The sequence below is a fragment of the Bos taurus genome, chromosome 16 (genome assembly GCF_002263795.3).
Source record: "Bos taurus isolate L1 Dominette 01449 registration number 42190680 breed Hereford chromosome 16, ARS-UCD2.0, whole genome shotgun sequence".
Lineage (NCBI taxonomy): Eukaryota > Metazoa > Chordata > Mammalia > Artiodactyla > Bovidae > Bos > Bos taurus.
The window spans coordinates 6921653-6937890 of record NC_037343.1 but is presented as its reverse complement, the minus strand read 5'-3'; the positions used below and the strand labels follow the sequence as shown (position 1 = coordinate 6937890).

Genomic DNA, 16238 nt, shown 5'->3' with positions numbered 1-16238 from the left:
TTCCAATGTAGTCGGTGCTAACTACAGGGTTTTAATCTGTTGCACCTGTCACTTCCAGAGCAGTTCACTCTTCTTTGTTTATTTTGGCTTCTTCTGTTTGCAAGTCTCTTCAGTGTCTAATGTCTGCCCTGACACAAGGGGATGGAGGGAGTCACTTATTTAAGCTCACTTGTTCAGTTGTGCTGCGGGGAGAGAGGAACACTGCAAACAAATATCACTGGCATGTGTGGAGAGTGCTCTTAGTGTCTGGGCCACACTGGATTTGCCCCCACTCATGGCGTGTGTGCACTGCCAGGATCCAGGTTGCTTTGCAGGGGAACTGTCTAAAGCAGGCCCTGGATTGTGTGCACTTCCCAGGTCTAAGCCACTCAGGTTCAGGTTCTTGGGTACTCCACAAAGGCACAGACTCAGTTGGGCCTACATTTTGTGCCCTTCCCTGGTCCGAGCAGCTCAGGCGACCAGGTGCTTGGTGAGCACACACTCTCCTGGTGGACGGTGCATCTTATTACCTCCCCCACCCCAGTTGCTCAGTTTCCTGGGTGCGCAGTGGGAGCACTGTCTCAGGCGTACTTTGTGTCTCCTCTGGGGAGCTGATCTCTGGCTGCGACCCTCCTGGTGGATGTCAGCCATCTAGGATCCCAGGAAGACTTTGTTAGCAACTGGAACCCCGCTGGCAGTTTGGTAGAGATGCCGTCTCTGGGGCTGAGATTTCCCCTTGCCTTCTGGCTCTAGCTGTTGCCTGCCTGCCTCTCTGCCTCCGGCGGGGAATTGGACTGTCCACAGCAGGCTAGCTCTCCTCTGATATTCACTCAGTTCTTTGTTCTGTGAGCAGGCCTGGCAGTGCCTTAGGAGCTTTTCAGGGGAAAGTTCTCTCTTTTTCTTTTTTCTTTCTTTTTTTTTTTCTCTCTCTGTCTATCTCACAGTTTGGGTTGCTATCTCATGTTAGCTCCCTCAGATTGTCCTCAGGGCCTTCAGGTCCGGTCCTTACCCTAAGCAATGCAGCCCGCCCCTCCCTGTTCAGCCCTGGCTTGCTGGTGGCAAACGTGAGAGTCTGGGCTACTTCTCCACTGGGTGTTGCAGTTAAGGGTGTAATCTGTGGGTTTTATTGATTTATTTTTCCTCCTGTTTATGTTGCCCTCTGAGATTCCAAAACTCCCCACAGACCCACTGGTGAGAGGGTTTCCTGGTGTTTGGAAACTTCTCCTCCTTCACGACTCCCTCCCCAGAATGGGTCTCTGTCCCTCACTCTTTTGCCTCTCTTTTTATCTTTTATATTTTGTCCTACCTCCTTTTGAAGACAATGGGCTGCCTTTCTGGGTGCCCGATGTCCTCCACCAGTGTTCTGAAGTTGTTTTGTGGAATTTGCTCAGTGTTCAAGTGTCTTTCGATGAATTATGTGGGGGAGAAAGTGGTCTCCCCATCCTATTCCTCCATCTTAGGACCACCCCTCCCCCAGAGTCCCCAAAAATAAAATCTCTCAATGTTTCTCCATCTATTTGCTGTGAGGTAATGGGACCAGATGCCATGATCCTAGTTTTCTGAATGGTGAGTTTTAAGTCAGCTTTTTACTCTCCTCTTTCACTTTCATCAAGAGGCTCTTTAGTTCTTCACTTTCTGCCATTAGGGTGGTTTCATCTGTATATCTGAAGTTATTGACATTTCTCCCAGCAATCTTGATTCCAGCTTGTGCTTCATCCATGCCAGTGTTTCTCAATATGTACTCTGCATATAAGTTAAATAAGCAGGGTGACAATATACAGCCCTGACATACTCTTTTCCTGATTTGGAACCAGTCTGCTGTTCCATGTCCAGGTCAAATTGTACTAACAGTTCTAACAGGTGGTGGCCTGCTGCAGGGGCACTGAGTGTGGCAGTGCATGCATGGGACCTTTTGGAGGAGGTCAGATTATCTTCATTATAAAGATAAGTAAAGGCAATTTTAGCACTAGACATGGCCATACATTTAGATTACATGTAAACTGACCTGTCCTTAATAAGTTATATAAAAGTCAGAATCTTCATTAATGAACTCATAATACTTCAGAAATGGAAGAAAAATAAACAATCATATTGCCATAAAAATAGACACGGGAGCTTCTTCTGTTCCTAAGTCTATTATACTCATTACCTAATTTAATCATCACAATACTTTTATCATCCCCTTTAGTAATAGAAGAGCATAAGGGACTAAGTGCAATCCCACAATCTGACAACAGAATCCAAAATTTCATGGAAAGGGACACTCGGTTTATGTTGAAATTATTTTTGTGCCATGGAGGTCAAGGTGGAGGATAAATGTGAGAATAAGAAGAGTGAAACACAAGCTGACTCTTGAAGTGTCACCAAGAATTCCATGTTAACGTGTTGAGAAATACATTGTAAGCCAAGAAGCACCTCATACACAGGTCTTTGATAAATATGTGTTTGAAATGTACTTGTTTGCTATATGGCACAAGTAACTTATTTTTACAATATGTACAAACACATGGTGAAAATGAGGATGAGCAGTTAGAGTGAGTTAAGCTGTATGAATGGAAGATGTGTATTTACAAGCAAAACTCATAGAGCTTAGTGACTAATATGAGAAATATGAGACTCTTAGAATTATTGTTATATATTTTATTGTCAGTTTATCTACCTATATAAGTGATATACAAACATTCTCCCATTTAACCTTAAAGTGATTTCTTCTTGACTTATCATGCTGATATTTTAAAATCCAATATGCATGTTACTAACAATGACATATTGAGTAGGTTTTCAGCATACATGTTGACTTATGGCAAAACCAATACAATATTGTAAAGTAATTAGCCTCTAATTAAAATAAATTAATTTAAATTAAAAAAATTTAAATTAAATTAAAATAAAAAAATCAACCTAGATGTCCATCAGCAGATGAATGGATAAGAAAGCTGTGGTACATGTACACAATGGAGTATTACTCAGCCATTAAAAAGAATACATTTGAATCAGTTCTAATGAGGTGGATGAAACTGGAGCCTATTATACAGAGTGAAGTAAGCCAGAAAGAAAAACACCAATACAGTATACTAACGCATATATATGGAATTTAGAAAAATGGTAACGACAACCCTGTATGTGAGATAGCAAAAGAGACACAGATGTATAGAACAGTCTTTTGGACTCTGTGGGGGCGGGGGGAGGGGGATGATTTGGGAGAATGGCATTAAAACATGTATAATATCATATAAGAAATGAATCCCCAGTCCAGGTTCGATGCCGGATGCAGGAAGCTTGGGGCTGGTGCAGTGGGATGATTCAGAGGGATGGTATGGGGGAGGAGGTGGGAGGGGAGTTCAGGATGGGGAACACGTGTACACCCATGGTGGATACATGTTGATGTATGGCAAAACCAATACAATATTGTAAAGTAAAACAAAAATAAGAAGAAGAAGAAAAAATTTTTTTAATTAAAAAATAAATAAAATTTAGGAAAAAAAAATTAAAAACTCCTGATGGAATCCCAGGCGTCTAGTATCCTTGTCAGGTATAAGTTAAAAAAACAACTAAGAGCCTTCTTTTACCTTTCTCCCCAAGCATAGGAATAATTTCTCAAAGATGGGACTCAAAACAGATAATGATGCCTTTTTTTTTTTTTTTTTTTTTACCAAGCAATACAGCAGTAGCAAGATTTTCTCTTACAGATATTAGATATTGCCAAAATCCACATGGGAAATGTTCTCAAGATAGCATCATAACATATCCGATGTAAGCAGACAGATCTGGAATATATGGTCATCCCTCCTGAATATGGCCTGGTTTCATATTGTGACCCATGGCACTGTATTTTCAGTAAAATCTTTGCACATAACTCTCTCACCCTCAAGTTGAGAATTATTACTTATTGCTATTGTTGCCACATTTTGGGAGGGTTGAAGTGGATCCAACATTGTGGGCCTCAGTTCTTGACAAGGACCCAAAGAAGACTCTGAGGTCTTACTTGTGGCAAAAACAAGTTTATTAAAGAACAGAAAGAACACCTCAAGGGCCAGGCCAAGAGAGGCACTGGTGCTCTCTTGGCACTGAGAGAGGCACTGGAATTATGAGGTATGGGGGTTTTCAAGAGAGGGCTTTTGCATATTCATCTAGGTAGGTGTGGACTGGCACTTTTGATTGACAGTTACAAGTTACATAACAGCATGCTGTATTGCACATATCTTTCCCATAAAAAGAAGAGAAGCAAAAAGCAAAGGAGAAAAGGAAAGATATAAACATCTGAATGCAGAGTTCCAAAGAATAGCAAGAAGAGATAAAAAAGCTTTCCTCAGTGATCAATGCAAAGAAATAGAGGAAAACAACAGAATGGGAAAGACTAGAGATCTCTTCAAGAAAATTAGAGATACCAAGGGGACATTTCATGCAAAGATGGGCTCAATAAAGGACAGAAATGGTATGGACCTAACAGAAGCAGAAGATATTAAGAAGAGATGGCAAGAATACACAGAAGAACTTTACAAAAAAGATCTTCATGACCCAGATAATCACGATGGTGTGATCACTGACCTAGAGCCAGACATCCTGGAATGTGAAGTCAAGTGGGCCTTAGCAAGCATCACTACGAACAAAGCTAGTGGAGGTGATGGAATTCCAGTTGAGCTATTCCAAATCCTGAAAGATGATGCTGTGAAAATGCTGCAGTCAATATGCCAGCAAATTTGGACAACTCAGCAGTGGCCACAGGACTGGAAAAGGTCAGTTTTCATTCCAATCCCAAAGAAAGGCAATGCTAAAGAATGCTCAAACTACCGCACAATTGCACTCATCTCACACGCTAGTAAAGTAATGCTAAAATTCTCCAAGCCAGGCTTCAGCAATATGTGAACTGTGAATTTCCTGATGTTCAAGCTGGTTTTAGAAAAGGCAAAGGAACCAGAAATCAAATTGCCAACATCCGCTGGATCATGGAAAAAGCAAGAGAGTTCCAGAAAACCATCTATTTCTGCTTTATTGACTATGCCAAAGCCTTTGACTGTGTGGATCACAATAAACTGTGGGAAATTCTGAAAGAGATGGGAATACCAGACCACCTGACCTGCCTCTTGAGAAACCTGTATGCAGATCAGGAAGCAACAGTTAGAACTGGACATGGAACAACAGACTGGTTCCAAATAGGAAAAGGAGTTTGTCAAGGCTGTATATTGTTACCCTGCTTATTTAACTTCTACGCAGAGTACATCATGAGAAACGCTGGACTGGAAGAAGCACAATCTGGAATCAAGATTACCGAAAGACATATCAATAACCTCAGATATGCAGATGACACCACCCTTATGGCAGAAAGTGAAGAGGAACTAAAAAGCCTCTTGATGAAGGTGAAAGAGGAGAGTGAAAAAGTTGGCTTAAAGCTCAACATTCAGAAAACGAAGATCACGGCATCCGGTCCCATCACTTCGTGGGAAATAGATGGGGAAACAGTGGAAACAGGGTCAGTCTTTATTTTTCCGGGCTCCAAAATCACTGCAGATGGTGACTGCAGCCATGAAATTAAAAGACGCTTACTCCTTGGAAGGAAAGTTATGACCAACCTAGATAGCATATTCAAAAGCAGAAACATTACTTTGCCAACAAAGGTTCATCTAGTCAAGGCTATGGTTTTTCCTGTGGTCATTTATGGATGTGAGAGTTGGACTGTGAAGAAGGCTGAGTGCCAAAGAATTGATGCTTTTGAACTGTGGTGTTGGAGAAGGCTCTCGAGAGTCCCTTGGACTGCAAGGAGGTCCAGCCAGTCCATTCTGAAGGAGATCAGCCCTGGGATTTCTTTGGAAGGAATGATGCTAAAGCTGAAACTCCAGTACTTTGGCCACCTCATGTGAAGAGCTGACTCATTGGAAAAGACTCTGATGCTGGGAGGGATTGGGGGCAAGAGGAGAAGGGGATGACAGAGGATGAGATGGCTGGATAGCATCACTGACTCGATGGATGTGAGTCTGAGTGAACTCCGGGAGTTGGTGATGGACAGGGAGGCCTGGCATGCTGCAATTCATGGGGTCGCAAAGAGTGGGACACGACTGAGCGACTGATCTAATCTGATCTGATCTGAGGCTCCAGCTGCATAAGGTCACCTGAGGACACAGCTGTGCATCAAGGGCAAGTGTCTAGGAACTAGAGAAGCCCCTGTGGATAATCTGTATCCATTCCGTGCCTAGAGCACATTCATGGAGTTGGAACAGTCTCTGTGATTATTTTGTAGCATATCTGTTAGCACTCCTGGGCCAAATTGGGGTTTGTCTGGGATAAGGTTTATAGAGATCAGCTTGAATCTTTTTCTGCTAGGCCACCACTGTTTCCTCAAGCTTACCTTTCTACCAGACAGTATCAGATTGGGAAATAATCAGTGAAGGTTAAATTAACTTTATAGGAAAAAGTTTACTAGTGAGATAGATGGCTGCTATTTAATGGTAAAATGTTAGCAAGAAGATAACCCCCTAGTGGCTGAAACATTAAACAATCTGCCTGCAATGTAACTTGAAGGCAATGTCTGCCTCCAAGTTGTATCCCTGGGGAGGGAATATCTTCTGGAGAAAAACAAGGCTACCCACTCCAGTATTGTTGCCCGGAGAATTCCATGGACAGATGAAATTGGTGAGCTACAGTCCATGGGGGTTGCAGTCAAACAAAACTGAGCAACTAACTAATATTAAAGTAATTCTTCCACTTAATAACATAAGAAAAAATTGTATAAAGCAAAGACTTTTGTATCACAATTGCTGGTGTCATTATCATTTACCACCAGATATCAAGGTTCTTATAAAGCATTGGTAAATAAGATAGTGAAGCATTAGTATAAAAATAGGGAAAAAAGGGGGGGGGTGGCTAGTAAATCAGAATAAAACAGAAGCCAGACAAAATTATATTAATACTTTACACAGTTACCTTTTGTGTAGCAAATGTTCCACTGCAGTGAAGTGAAAGAAATTTGTAGTATTTTTAAGGAATTCTACAGCTTTATTTAAATAGGTACACACACAAAAAATAATAATCATGTGACCTCCTATCTCATACAAAGGGTTTCCCAGGTGACTCGGTGGTAAAGATCCACCTGCCAAGCAGGAGACCAGGGGTTGCAGGTTATATTCTTGGGTTGGGAAGATCCCTTGGAAGAGGAAACTGCAACCCATTCTATTATTCTTGCCTGGAAAATTCCATGAACAGATGAGGCTGGCAGGCTATAGCTCATGGGGTCACAAAGAGCTGGACTTAGCAACTAAACAACAACAGCAACCTCACACTAAACACACAAATACATTCTAGATAGATTATATATACAAGTACAAATAAAAATATAATTGTCTCTAAGAAGATAAAGCATAGGAAAATATTTTCAAAATCTTGGAGTAGGAATTATTTCTTAACCAGGATTTGAAAAGTGATAATCATTCAGGAAAATATAAGAAATTGGATTATATTATGAAGAAAAACTTCTGCTTACCAAATGCAATTTATGATTAAATCCACAGGCCAAAGTATGAATAAAGTTATTTGAAATACATATTTTTCCAAGAAAAAACTCATATTCCCAATATAAAGAATGTCAATGTACTAATAAGGAAAATAGCTCAACACAAGTTGGCAAAAGAAAGGGATAATCCAAAAACTTACAAAATATAATCAGTAAACATAATATCAGTCATCGAGAAAAATATATATTAAATCAAAATTAGGATCCATTACATATTCAACATAATGGCTAAAATGAAAAAGACAAAAAATACCAAAAAGTGAGGACTGTATTGAACAACTGGAATCAACATTCTTAGTCTTTGTAAATTAGTAGTATATCTTTGGAAAACAAAGCAGCAAGGTAACATTTTCTTCCTGTAAATTAGTAGTATATCTTTGGAAAACAAAGCAGCAAGGTAACATTTTCTTCCTGAAACAAATTCAGATTCTTTTATTCAATCAGCTGATGGTATATATAAGGGTGAGAAGTTGTAATCTGCCTCTCAAAATCTTTAACAGGTGTGTACATGTTTCTGTTTTAAAATAGCCATATTCCTAGCTGAAGAATAGTATCCATTTTCAGAGAAATTCATATAATAAGTTCAGTTTTCTGTTTGGAAAGGATTCTTAATTATAAAAATGCATTTAGTTATTGTAGACAGACATTGGTAACAAACATATATTTATATAATCCTTTGAAAAGATGATAGAAATAATTTTCAAAACAAAAAAGATAATTGAATTTTGAAAATTAATTTGTGGAACCAGATCACCAAAGCATCAATAAGCTCATATGATAAAATACTGAAAATGTGATAAGCTATGAGGAATATTACTTACAAAAATATTTAGTTATAGTCAAGATTTGATAAATGATAGTCATTGCAAAAATAAATGTATTTTAATTTTTAACCTTAAGGATTTTTTCATATATGTAATATCTAACAACTTAATTTTTGAATTACTTGGTAGGTTTCACTATACAAATGGCAATTGTATACTATGATTTATGATCATGTTACAGTATTTTTTAGGAATCAAGAGAAAGCAAGGGAAAACTTTGTGAGCGTAAGGCTCACTGTTTTCCCCCAGCATATTCCTTTAGGACAAAAGGAATGAGTCATGAGGACAAAAAGGCCAATAATGAAGATGTTTAGGACTGTGGGTGTCATAGGGCAGAGTGAGTACAAGCAACCATGAGACAGAAAAACATGCAGCATTTCTGAATTGATAAGAGCAATTGCCAGGCCAAGCAGGCTGTTCGTACCTGATGCCCACTGAGAAGTGGAAAAGTGCCCACAAGATGCCAAAAAAGTTGCAAACATCATGTTTGCTAACAAACATCAGTGACAGACATATTCTTAAATCAACAGAGATATGAGATATGACATGGAAACTTTTCAAAGTACAGCTTTAACAAAAAAGGTGTTAGATCCCAGACCAAAAAAGCACAAAACCCTTCGAGAATGTTTTCAATTATTATAACTCACTTCCACATATTGCTTCTTTATACTCACATACATATATCCTGCCCAAAACACAACCCATTGTGACCTTACAGTTACAAGACAGTCATTTTGGTCAGTACCAAAATCATCACATTCCATTAGAACTGTAGTTTCAGTCAATTATTAAGAGTATAATTTGGAGACTTTACTAAATACAATGCAAAAGTTATTCACAATTTTTTTAACTACAAAATTTTGTGTGTATTTTGTATTTCTTCCTTAAAATATAATGTTCATATCAACTAGGGTAACAATATAACAATACAATTAGTTGCAAAAAAGTTTACAAATCACTTTATTATATTTGAACAAATCAAATTTTATTGACATCAACTATCCAAGTTAAATATTAATATTTATTCTTCCAGGAAGAAAAAAACAGTCAGAAACTGGACACATATTTACAAGTTTATTATGTGCTAAGTCCTAAGTTGCTTCAGTCATATCCAACTCTTTGTGACTCTATGGACTGTGGCCTGCCAAGTTCCTCTGTCCATGGGATTGTCCAGGCGAGATTACTGGAGTGGGCTGCCGTTTCCTCCTCCAAGGGATATTTCTAACCCAGGGACTGAATCTGCAACTCTCGTGTCTCCTTCACTGGCAGACGGATTCTTTACCATTAGTGCCACCCAGATACTTGGGATTAAATCTCAGATATTTTATTGAGGAAAACACTCTTTCCACTAAACTCTACAGCATTCTGTTCTTCTTCTCTGGACAAATTAATGTTTCTTTTCTGCCTTTGCAGAGGTATTGTAACAGAGAAGAACAAACCTAACTTCATATTGAATCTATTCCTTTAACACTTGAGCTCTGTTGCCTGTGCTTAGAAATGCTGGCTCTGCACCTTTTGTAAAAGAATGTCCCCCGTGGCCTGAAATATACATTCTCAAGGCTGTGACCTTTACAGGTATAATACTTCAATTCATTTAGAGATCAAAAGTTGCAGAAAATAATAGCTAAAAACTTCCCTAACATGGGAAAGGAAATATTCAACCAAGCTCAGGAAGCAGAGAGTCGCATGCAGGATAACCCCAACGAGGAACATACCAAGACCCAGAGTAACCAAACTGAAAACAATTAAAGACAAAGATAACATATTAAAAGCAACAAGGGAAAGATGACAACATACAATCAGGCTATCAGCTGACTTCTCAACAGAAATTCAAAAAGACAGAGGGAATGGCATGATATATTTAAAGTGATGAACCATTGTAAGTCAACTATACTTCAATATTATATATATATATATATATACACACACATACACATACATATATGTATATATATATACACATATTTAAAAGATGCAGAACAATGATTATCTTTTTTTTTTTTTTGGAGGTTTATATATAAGAACACTGACTACACAGCTGCAAGAACAAAGGATTCTGGTACCAAAATATTTGCAACAATCAGCCATAACCCCTCCTCTTTAAATATAAAAAATCTTGAATTATAAATTGAGTAAGATGGTTCTTTGGAGTCAAATTAGTCCATCATCTTGGTCAGCTTGATTTCTGAATAAAGTTGCTATTCCGCAATGCAACAGCTTGTCTCTGGATTTATTGTTCTGTTATGTGGTGAGCAGGATGAACTTGGTCTCTGTAGCAAAATCTACACTTTTATGCATTTCCACTCTTTCTGTGTCTCTTTTCTCCATAATTCTGCATTCCAAACTTGATCCTCCCAACTAATCCAGTAACACAGATCTGCTGCTGGTAAGTCGCTTCAGTCATGTCCGACTCTGTGCGACCCCATAGATGGCAGCCCACCAGGCTCCCCCATCCCTGGGATTTTCCAGGCAAGAACACTGGAATGGGTTGCCATTTCCTTCTCCAATGCATGAAAGTGAAAAGTGAAAGTAAAATTGCTCAGTCGTGTCTGACTCTTAGCGACCCCATGGACTGCAGCCTACCAGGCTCCTCCATCCATGGGATTTTCCAGGCAAGAGTACTGGAGTGGGGTGCCATTGCCTTCTCCAACACAGATCAAAAGTTGCTTTCTAATCAAGATGATGTAAAATTGCTTCTACAGTTTTTATAGGTGTGCAAGTGTCAGTCTAAATAATTCAGTTACAGGAAATACCAACTTTAAGTATTAGGTTGCATTTTGGGGAATATCTTAAGTCATATACACTAAGTATGGAGTTTTCCCAAAATTTTAAAAATAGAAATACCTTATGATCAAGCAATTCCATCTATGGGTATTTTTTCAAAGTGTGTATCAAGAGATGAATTCATAAGATGTGGTGTGCATGGATTATTACTCAGCCATATAGAAGAATGAAATCTTGTTATTTGTGACAACATGGATGGAGCTAGAGGGTATTATGCTAAGGATAATAAGGATAATAAGTCCAATAGAGTGACCAATACAGTATGATGTCACTTAAACATGTAAACCAAAAATCAAAACCAATAAGCCAAAATAACCAAACAGTAATGTAGTCATAGATACAGAGAATAAAGAAGTGATTACCAAAAAGAAGAGGGATGTGGTGATGAGAAAGCTAGGTGAGAGAGTTTAAGACTTACAAACTCCCCTTATAAAATAAATGAGTTTCGGGGACAAAATGTTCACCATGAGAATATAGTCCTTTGCACAGCTGGAATAAAAGCGCAGGAGAAATATAAGGGAATAAAAACTAGAATTTTAAGAGCCTTTTTGGAGAGAAATTCTCTGTTAGAAGAAAAGAGAAACACACTTAAGTTACAAAAGGAGAGCAATGATGAATCATGAATTTTTACCACAAAAGCAGCCTGAGTTTCAAAAAATCCTGACATGCAAGTTAGGAAAGTTCTAGGATCATATTGATCTCCTATGACTAGTGGAATGAACAGACATGAGAAAATAGAATCCTTAAAGACAATGACAGTAGGACAGATGTAAGAACTAAATCTGCAGTTCCTTAACAACAAAGACTGAACTGTATACCAAGGGGAGTGATCGTGGTGGTGGACACTAAGGTAATTGGTTTACAACAATTGATTAAGTTCTACCTCTGTTGAGGGGGCTACTCTATGCATGTGTGTTTTACAAAAGAGTATTTTTAAAGTAACATATAAAAAATTTTAATGAAAAAACTTACATGTAAATATAGAACATACAGATAGATATGAAACATATAGATAAAACTAATACTAAATCTATACAACATAACAAGTGAAACTATACTAAATGAGGACCCTCGGGAGAGAAGCAATGAGGCCTCCCTTGATCTGGTCCAGATAAGGCTTCTGGTGCTGTGGGGGCTCCATCCCCTCTGGTGTCCAGGATGGCATCCAGGTCCAGGTCTTCAGGGATTCAGAGCAGAGCCTGCAACACCAACACAGGTGATGGTGAACCTCCCTGGGCGGTTAAGAGTCAGACAGAGGAGGGCTCCCTGGGCAGGGTGTGCAGGACCCAGAAGACTTCCCAGGATCTAGACTTGGCTTCGGGGCTCAGATCTACAGGGCACTGGGCCTGTTTGCTGCTCTTTGCTGAGGGTGTTGTCTGTTAGTAAGGAGTGTCTAGAAATGTCCCACAGGAGCAAGTACACCTGGGTGAGGTTTGGCTGGCAAACCTCAACTGATGGGTCCCCTGGACAGTGAGACTCAGGCAGAGGAACAGGGCACTCTGGGATCCAGGACTAAAAGCTTGGGTCTCCCCTTCCCTCTAGGCCCTGGGAGGAGCAGGGATCAGATGACACAGGAGGTATGAGAATCTGCCCACCCATCCTACACTCAGTACAACTGCTCCTGAGACCTGAGCATTAGAAATGGACAGACACCTGAAGTCTCTGTTTTCCTGAATAATCATTTCTAACCCCCAGCCAAACTCCTGAGGTTTATGATTTTAAATTGTTATTATATTGTTATATTATTTAAAAAGTACATTTTACTTATTTAGCATATTGCAACATTAAAATTTGAGAGGAGACACTGCATTTTAAACTGTAATAAAACGGGATATGCTATCAATGACAGAATTGGGGAAAAAAATAAAAGGAACATGAGTAACTTGAATCCTACCACTCATCCCAAGTGTGCTGCTCATTTGCTTCAGTCATATCTGACTCTGTGCAACGCTGTGGATTATAGTCCACCAGGCTACTCAGTCACTGGGATTCTCCAGGCAAGAATATTGAAGTGGGTTGCCATTTACTTCTGCAGGGAATCTTCCTACCCAGAGATTGAACCTGAGTCTCTTGTGTCTCTTGATTGGCAGACGGGTTCTTTAGCACTAGCCCCACCATGCCAAGTGCACACTCCACTGAATTGTATTCTGGTGTTTCTTTAGTTGGAATTGGACACATACAGAACCTCTACAGAACCTCCAACTTCAGCTTGAGGAAAGGTGCCTGAGGTGACCCAAGACTCTAGAGTTCCAGGTCCTGAGGGTCCCCTGACTCAGGCATCCATAGGCTGGCTGGGACCCTCAGGACCAGGGAGAACCCACAGGGATGCAGAGCTGCCAGGTGACTCCTGCCTGCATGAACTCTGGGCGCCTGTGTCTCCTTCACTCTGTTCCCAGGAGCCTAGGACTGGGGAGGGAGGGGCTGCCCCAACTTCTCTCTGCAGCTGGTGATAGACTAGAGATGCCCCCTGCTGCCTTTAGGGGGTTAGGAGGGCAGAGCTGGGTCCTGATGAGGAAGCCCCCAGGGAGGATCTTCAAAGAGAACATGCTGGAACAGCAGCTCCTGGACTCCTGCACACGGTGGCCCCACAGTGCCCCCAGCCTCCCTGAAAATGTAAGAGCTGTCAGAGGAGCCAGCCCAGCAACCTCGGGGGCATCTGTGGACAGGACCTGTACCCTGGGGAGATGTGCTCAGGGCATCCTCCACTCATCTGCATGGATTGTTACAACACTCTCATCTCCACTTTTGTGGTCACACTCGGCAGCAGACCCCAGGGGTTTTGCTCCTATTTCTGAAGCACCAACAAGTGAATTGGGGTCATGATGGAGACACGGGCCCTCGTCTGCCTCACCTTTTCAACTCAGGTCCCATGTTCACACTTGCTCTTCCAGGTCTTCTTCATCATCATTGATGATATTCCCAAAAGCACTCTTCACAAAGATGACCAAAGAGCTTTCTGACATCTGGAAGGAAAAGATTCATCAGGCAGGTCCAAGCCCTCCCAGGGCAGGAAAGCAACCATATGAGGTAGCCCAGGGCAGTGTAAATTTCATGGGGCCCCTTCAGCCATGTGGGTCCTGACCTACTGACTACAGCCTCAACTCCTGCTCAGCAACTCATGGTGACAAAGCCAGGTTCAAGGGTGCAGACCTGAGTTCAGGAGCCAGGGCAATGCTAAGAAAATGGGGGAAGAGGGCTGCAGACAGATTTCATAGATTTTATATAAGTTCCCAGATCCCCAAGTGCCTACAAGAGACCAGGTCCTTGATTATCCAGAAGGATAATATTAAAAGATGGAAAGAGCAAAAAGAGTCTATGGATCAGAAAAAGAGAAAAAATTTAAAAGATATGAGAGAAGAAATAAATGACCTCCGTATTCTTGTTATCTTTCTCCAAATCTTCAATATCTTCCATGAAGTTTTCTGGTGTCTGAGGGCAGCAGTCATGTGGAGAGTCTGTGTGAAAGCAAAGGGGAGACTTAGAGTCAGGATGTGACCAGGGGACCCTGTGCTCCTCACAGCCTGGCATTGGGACCCCTGGTGTCCTTTAGTCCAGGGACTTCCCAGGGCCTCAGTGTTTCAACTGTGTAATGAAAAAGTGGGTCTCTGACATCCAAAATCCTGTTGCCACCCTCAACTTGTCTACATGTTACCAGGAATGAGGCCGTGTCAACCTGTTCCTCATCTAGGTGGTCATTGTCTCCATGTATCTCTGCTCACAACCTTGCTTGCCTCCTTCTCCCACTGTTTCCTCTCTCTTCCTTTCTCATTTCTCTCCTCTAGTCCCTGTTCCTTGAACCTCCAACCAGCCCTAGCGTTCTCCAATGTGGACACTTTGGAAGAAGGAACATGAATGTATGGTCACAGTCTCCAATCAGACCATTATTTAATTAACCAATCCATTCCTCCCAGGGAGTACCTGGCATGGACCCGAGAGTGTGCTGAGCCCTGGGGGAGGGAAGGACAAAAATTCCACATAACAGAGACTCTCCCATTATTGGGGTGACCTTAGATACCTGGGAGATGCTTAATGCTCACAAAGACACCTTCAGTTTCCCAGACCCCTAGAGAGGATAGAGGCAAATACTTCCAATTTCATTTAGCCAGAATAATGTGACAAGGGTTCTCTGTAAACAGCTGGTAGCTGCCAGGTTTGCACTAAGACTTGGGAAAATGGAGGAATGAGACCTGGGAAAGGGGCAAGTCTGTCTGGATGGAGCAGTGGGTTCTGAGAGCAGCAGTGCCCCCAGGACAGGCTGTGCTGGGACTGCTCAATCCCAGACCAGGTCAGCAGGGCTGTGAAAGCAAGTGTGTGAAGAAGCCCAGTGGCCCCTTCACAGACTCTAGCATCTGCAGCCATGGAGGGTCTCTAGGAGCAGCTGGACATGGACCTCTCACATGGAAGCACCCTCAACACATCAGCCTTGGCTGGTGTCCTGAGGGTGAAATGAGCTCCAGGAGACCAAGCCCAGGCAGGGACCCAGAGCCTGTATGCTGTGACTCATCCACCCATGGGAGCGACCTCTACATGAGGAATTAACAATGAAGGCAAACAAGGGGAAGTCACAAGTCCTGAAAGCTCAGCAGGAGAGAGTTCACATCTCACACACTACCTCACATGCACTATAAGTACATGGTTTCCAGTGTCAAGTGACAATGAGAGTTTTGTGCCCACTAGGATATGACCATCATAGTTCAACATGCAATAGAAAACAGAGTCTGCAATGCACAATATCCTAGATGTGCTGACCAGAGTCCAAGCTTCTGTATTAGTTGGTGACAAAAGCAGAAAACAGCATCTCTTATGGGAAAATTAATTTTTGAAGAGCAAAGCAAGAAAAAGTGATTATAAAACAGAACTCAATGCAAGTCCAGGACAAAATTTCTCTATATCATTAAAATATTAAAAGAATAAGTCAAAACTCTACACACATTTCCTTATTCCTAATTTCCTGTTCACCCTCCTTAGCCTCCAAGCAGAGTGTTTAACCCTAAAGTTCCAGGAGCCCTCTCCTATCAGGTCCCAACTGAATGCTGTTTCCTGCCTGTGTTACTTCCTTACCACTGCACCAAATGCTCTCCACAATGCCTTCCATTGAAACACAACCATCAGCAACAAGGTGACTAGAATGAGCAACCCACCCACTT

At 41.1% G+C, this 16238-nt stretch overlaps 1 protein-coding gene across 1 annotated transcript in view; it reads right to left on the bottom strand.

The window, feature by feature from the left end:
* Positions 1-12030: 12030 nt before the first annotated feature.
* Positions 12031-16238, bottom strand: part of LOC101907330 (uncharacterized) — a 33698-nt gene continuing 29490 nt past the window's right edge. The window contains exons 14-16 of the mRNA XM_059875652.1: positions 14461-14546; positions 13943-14054; positions 12031-12290 (exon numbers count right to left, since the gene is read on the bottom strand). Coding sequence (XP_059731635.1) covers positions 13965-14054; positions 14461-14546 — 176 coding nt within the window. The 3' untranslated portion in view covers positions 12031-12290; positions 13943-13964. The remainder of the gene's footprint in view (positions 12291-13942; positions 14055-14460; positions 14547-16238) is intronic.